This window comes from Molothrus ater, chromosome 5 (genome assembly GCF_012460135.2).
Source record: "Molothrus ater isolate BHLD 08-10-18 breed brown headed cowbird chromosome 5, BPBGC_Mater_1.1, whole genome shotgun sequence".
In the NCBI taxonomy this organism is placed as follows: Eukaryota; Metazoa; Chordata; class Aves; order Passeriformes; family Icteridae; genus Molothrus; species Molothrus ater.
Genome location: NC_050482.2, coordinates 50,275,184 through 50,281,307, shown reverse-complemented (window position 1 = coordinate 50,281,307; position 6,124 = coordinate 50,275,184). Strand labels below are relative to the sequence as shown.

Below are 6,124 nucleotides of genomic sequence, written 5' to 3'. Positions count from 1 at the left end.
AGCAGTGGGGAGTGTCAGCTCCCTTTTTGGGGGTTACCAGGGCATCACTGTGCTGGGGGTGGGGCAGAAGGGGGGGGGCAGCTGTTCCAGTTTGGCAGTTCTTGCTGGGGAAAGGCAGGAAAAATCCCTACCCTTTCCTAAAAGGCTTTGGAGGGCTGAAGTGACACGTCCAGGCATGCAAGGACAGGCCAGGGCTGGGAAAGCAGCCTTGGTGGGGAAGATCACTGCTCGTGTCTTCTCCACTAGGCCAACCTTTTTATTTAAATTCCCTGTCCCACTTATCCTTACAACCTGCTTTCCTGGTTCATCACGCCACCAGCTCCGGCACCACCAAAAGCTGAGGCTGCCCAGAATCAGAGCTGCACATCGATCCCCACATCACCCTCGGCAGCACCCCACAACAGCCCAATCCAGCACGGTACCCAGCCCCCCTCACACCCACGACCCCACATCATCCACCAGCACCTTTTCCTGGTGGGCTGCCCTGGCCAGGCAGTGTCCCACCGCCAGCAGCACCTTCCCCAGGCGCCGGTCCAGCGCCTGCAGGTGGGGCTCAGCCAGGACGGGGGCCAGCGGATCTGCGGCCAGCGCCTCCCGCAGCACGTCACTCAGCCGGTAGGGCTGGGTGGCCAGCAGCTGCAGCCGCAGGTAAGTCGACTTCTTGATGCTGCCAGAGATGAGGAGGGAGAGCTCTCAATAGGAGGAGCCTCTCCCCAGCAGCAGATCCAGGATGGGGGCAGCCCCTTACCTGCAGCATTGCTGGAGGGGGGCCAGGATGGACGGTTCATCGCGGGAGTGTGTGCCGAAGCTGGACGGGGAAGAGAAGCCCATAAGGATGTGTCAGGGTGGCATTTTGGCAAGACTGGAGGGTCTCCCCCCACCTCTTTGCTGTGATTGTTCGCCCCTACTCTCCAGCTTTACCCGCGACCATTGTCCAGGTGGAGCAGGAAAGTGTCATTCCCAAATTTCTCAAAGGTCTCATAGTGGTGCCGGTCCATGTTTCCTGTGGCAGGCCAACAAATTTGGCATCAGGTTGTGGGCTGGAAGATGGGAGCAAAGACACGGAGCACTCTTCTGGTGAGACTGAAATCCAGAGCCCGGGGAAAAGGGTTGGAGGCACCTCTAACTTGTCCATCTAGTGGCCATGGCCACGCAGGGGAACTGAGTAGAGACCCCACAGCCTCCCCTTCTCATCCCAGCAGCCCCACAGAGGGACTACAGTGGCAAATGGAGCAGAAGTAATGGCAAAGGCATGGTTGGGTGGTCAGGAATGAGGAGATGGGAAACTCTCCCTGTCAGATGCTGGTGAGGGGACAGCGCAGGAAGGAAGAAGTGGCCCAGGGACAGGAGAGGCAGCAAGAGCCCTGGACAGCACCATCTCCACCTCTGGCTCTCCAGGGGCTGCATGTGAGAGCATGCTGGAAGGTGCTTCTCATGTCCAGGGTATTCAGCTGGGATCTCCCTGGAAACTCTTGACTTTCAGCTTCTGCCTGGGAAATGCCCTAGTGGCACAGCCCTGTGCTCTCATTGTAAGACTGCGGCTCACTGCAGCCTGAACAACAGTTTGGCCAACAAATCTCGCAGGGCACAGTACCACGGGACATGGAGCCATTTGGGCCTCTAGGTCCTGAGGGACCTCCAGAGCCCTCAGCAGAGGCACGGAGGGGCTCACCCATGAGGAAATCGAGGATTGCCATGTCGATGAGGTCGAGGAGGCGATGGCCCCTGTCGTAGGGCGGCGTCTCTCGCACCTGAGCGCAGTAGTTGGGGTTCAGCTCCCACCTGGTGGCAGAGGCCAGGGAGGCGAATGGGGCCATGAGGGTGGCTGTGGATAAGCCCACTCCCATCCCACGGCTCTGCTGGCCCATGTCCTCACACCCCCCATGCCCCATCTCACTCAGCCTTCTTGCTCTTGTGGTAGGAGCGGCGCCAGGGGCTACGCCAGGAGCGGCGCTTGGCCAGGGTCTTGTCGGGGAGTAGGGCAGCCATGGAGCCCTCCAGCTGGTCCGGTTTGCCACAGAGGGCGTGCTCCGTGGAGCAGTAGTAGGAGCACTCCCCATAGAAGCAGATGTTTCCCGCTGGCCAGGAGACAAAACAAAGGTTGACAAAGAACGGGAAGGCACCCCTGGGCAGAGCGGTCCAGCAAACAGCCAGGGAAGGATGCTCCATGCACTCTGGCCATGTGCCACCAGCAAAGCAATGGCAAGGGAGGCTGTGAGGAGCCTGCCTGTGGCAGGGCACCCATGGGAGCTGGAACAGTCCCCAGTAGGATAGTTTGTCTGAGTGTGGAGGAAGCCAGAGCAGCAGCAGCCAGCACCAGGTGAACTCCATCCAGGTGGCCACAGGAGAGGACAGAGAGCATGAAAGCTCACCTGGAGAGATGAAGAAAGTCTTGGCCAGTTTCTTGTCTGTGGTGATATCCCGAATTTCCTTTGTTATGTTGACCAAACGGCCAGAAACTGGGGGGATTCGCCGGAAATCCAGGATCCTGAAACATAGAACTTGAAACTATTTCTTACTGACCTCAGCTGGTTTAATAACAGCGAGTTATTAAAACTGACAGGAGATACAGGTATCCCTCACAACCGAGGAGTGAGAGGTGGGAGGAAGGAGGAGTTTCTCTGGTGCTTTACCAGTATGGGAGGGCAGGCTTGGATGCAAAGCTTATGCTCACCTGTCGAGGTGGAAGGCTGCAATCTCTGCATTGTGCCGCTCAAAGTCTGAGAAGTAGAAGAAATCAATGGGGGTCTCCTGGTCCCGGGTCTGCCTGGAGAGACAGGGGGACAGTGGGGGCAATCATCGTGGGTGGGGTCACTCCAAGCATGGGATTAGTTCCAAACCACCTTGTGTTCCCTTGTGACACTGGAGACACAGCCAAACCCAGTCTCCTCCAGTCACTTCCTGATGGGTGGGTGGCTCCAAGCCCCCTATCCAGGCTCCCAGCTCAAGGAGTGGGGAATCCCTCATGGACTGGAGGCTCCTGGATGGTCCTCATGGACCACCTTCTTCTTTCCACCACTGGAGGTCACTACCCCATCACAAGCTGCATCCAGTTTGCAGCGAGCTCTGCCAGGGAAGGCAAGGGAAACGGGACCATTCTGCTCGCCTCAGTTTTGGGACAGAGGAGCTGAACTGAGGCAGCACATGAAGCATTTCTCCATTTCTCCCTCCACGGTCCCTTCTGACCACTTCTTGCTACCTAAGGGGACCGTGTGGGTGAGGTATAGGGTTGTTCCAGGCTCTACTCACTTCATGGGCTTGAAGAGGGCCTGCCCATAGTTTGGGAACGTCATGATGAGCTTGAGCTGGGTCCCGCCGGACTTCTGGACTGAAAGGAGGCACACGGGGATGAGGGAGGCGGGCAGCAGGCAGCGGGGTAGGGTGCGAGCAGGGGTGGGGCAGGTAGGTGGTACCCGAGCTGACGATCCTCTGCGTGGCCAGATCCCGGAGCAGCGTGGGCAGCAAGGGGTCCCGGCGGGGGTACAGCTCATAGCGGTTGATGCCGATGTGGAATTTGAGCCACGTGGGGTAGGTGTCATAGGCTGTCTTCCCTGTCGGGAGGAGCGCCTCGGCTTTACTGCTGCTGACCCTGCAGCCCGACAGCCACCACCAGCCCAACAACAATGACAGATTTTAGTTGGGACAGGATGGCTCCCGTGTCCCCGGGCCCTTCCTGAGAGCCAGTGCATGGAGGGTGAGGTGGGGAGAAAGGCCAGAGCAAGGCCTGGATTGGTTCCAGGTTTCATGGTGGCAGAACTCCCTGCCCCATATGGCCTTCATGGGGCTCTTGGCATCTGGTAGATCCCACCCAAAGTTGGTGGCCAGCAAGACCCACCAGCATGGCTGGATTGGAAACAGTGTCTTCCCTCCATCCCCCATGGAAAATCCCTGGGTTGATCCTGTTTCCCTCATCCATGCATTTATTTCCCCAGTGGAACTGATCATCTCATTGTTTTTCCCTAAGGGATTGGCTCCCCAGAGTACAGTCTGCTACACTCCTCCATGTGCTTCCTGGGGACACACGTGTGTACACTGAACAAGGGTGGAGAAGCATGGGCTTCCCAGCCATCCCCAGCACTGACCTGAACTCCCATCCTCAACAGCCCATTCCCCTTGGGTGGGTTTCCGCAGGGAGATAAGTTTGGGTTAGCACTATCCCTGCCTGTGTGCATCCTGGAAATTTGCAGTTTGCTGGCATTCAAGGGAGCCCCAGGGGTAGTCTGCCCCACCTCTGTGCTAGCACACACTGGCACTCCAATGGGACAGTTAGCCCAAGGCATCTGTTACCCAAATCCATGTCTCTCTCTAGGGAAACACAGACTGTGCACTGATTTCATCAAACCAGACCCAAGGTGGTCCTCAGAGATAAGGCAAATGCCCATTTGTGGAAACCAGCTCTTAAGCCAGGTTTTATTCTCTCCCAGTTCTGGCAGGCGCCACTTTTGGAAGGTGCACTTTCTGTAAGGAAGCTGCTATGTGTTACAATGCTAAAGCTTTTAATATCTTCCCTTCTAATTAGAGGTTAGTAGTCCAAAGATAAAAATAGACAGCTGTCAGCAGTGAGCTCACCATACGGCCGAGCCTAACAAGGTCAGGAAATATCCTGCAAAATGCAGGACAGGAATGGTCTCGTGGTTAGAGGTAACCTAAATTGCAAGCTTTGTATCTCCAACATCCCAAGAGAGGGGGATAAAACTGGTAAGAAATCTGGAGTGGAGACTTCCTCGTATACAGAGTGAGATACTAAGGACTAGTCTGCATTGGGAAAGGGAAGGAGCTGAGGAGATCACCAAATAGATATCCGTAATACAATGAATAATTCAAGAGTCTCCTTCAGCTTTGCTTCGTGCTACAAGCTTATGGGTAGCAGCCCAACAATTCAGGGCTAGGAGAGGATTTGAGATATGAGAAGAGCATGCTCAGTAAGGGGGGCCCCTCCAGGGTAGGATGTTGATCTACAGAAGGAAACTACTTTGGTAGTTTGGTCCCTGCTGCTTGTTCCCTGAAACTCACATATCCCCCAAATGCAAGATAGGGCTGAGTTTGCTCCTCACCATTCGTCACTCCCACTGCTGTGCAGGCTGAACTTCTCCATGGGGTTGACGACAAACAGCTTGTCTTTCTCAGTCACCTCTGGGACTGGGGTGTTGTAAAGAGGATGCTCGAAGAGTGCTGCCAGCTTTGATCCCTTGGTCCACCCTGCATTCGCCTCTTCATGCTGCTGTTGGACCCCTGGCTCTCCAGCCCTTACGTGCAGCCCCGCTCTCTCTGGCTGGGAACTTTTCTCCAAGGAGCCGTTGCTTCCACTGAAATCCTGAAGGATACGCAGGCTCAGCTTTTTGAGGCCAGCCGGCATGGGGCTGCCTGACAGGACACCCACAGCTTTTGATGCTTTAGTATTGCAGCCACAGGACCTGTGGGTTGTGGGGAGAGCAAAATCCACCACCAGGTGCACGAGAAGGGCCAAGAACAGAAGAAAGAGAAAGCTGATTTTAAGTTTCCTCTGGAGAAACATTTGCAGCCGCCGCCGCATCCTTCCACACAAAACACTCAGCAAGGATGGACACAAACACAAGGTTAAAAATGCTGGTGTGGCTGCAGCCTCTGTGCAAAAATAGAAGAGAGGTTTCCTGGATTCAGAGCATCCCAGCAAAAGACCAGCTGGTGCACGGGCAGAGTGGCAGGAAAGATATGCCACCACGGCACCTCACAGTGTGACACTACCAGGATGGGACAGGAGGTTGTGGCAGGGTTTATCAGAGCTGATAAGGGTCAAGCTGGCACTGCCAAGGTTAGAGTGAACGGGGCAAGTTCCAAATCAATAGCTGCAATGCTGGCTCAGGGACAGCAATGGCTGCAGATGACTCCCCACTGTCCTGTCTTTCTGTGCTGTCACCTGCACAGGGCTGCAGAACGTTTCTTTGAATACAGGGCATTAAAATGGTTCTGCCCCTCTGCAGCTCACACCCTGCCAAGTACTATGTAGTCCCATTCTCAATGTTCATCATAGCTGCACTCTCAGGATCCAGAATTTTTTCCCCACTGCTTGGCCATATCAATTTTATCACCTCCCTCATCTATTGAAAATCAGTTGCACTCAAGCCCCCTTTCAAAACTCACTCAA

At 55.4% G+C, this 6,124-nt stretch overlaps 1 protein-coding gene across 1 annotated transcript; it reads right to left on the bottom strand.

The window, feature by feature from the left end:
• Positions 1 to 432: 432 nt before the first annotated feature.
• On the bottom strand, positions 433 to 5,533 carry LOC118698056 (extracellular serine/threonine protein kinase FAM20C-like). The gene is made up of 10 exons (XM_036401131.1): positions 5,055 to 5,533; positions 3,414 to 3,589; positions 3,250 to 3,328; positions 2,675 to 2,767; positions 2,373 to 2,488; positions 1,898 to 2,078; positions 1,673 to 1,782; positions 922 to 1,003; positions 749 to 808; positions 433 to 667 (listed from the first exon to the last, which is right to left on the bottom strand). Exons 1-10 carry the CDS (start codon positions 5,531 to 5,533, stop codon positions 433 to 435), a joined length of 1,611 nt encoding a protein of 536 aa, XP_036257024.1.
• Between the last annotated feature and the right edge of the window lie 591 nt (positions 5,534 to 6,124).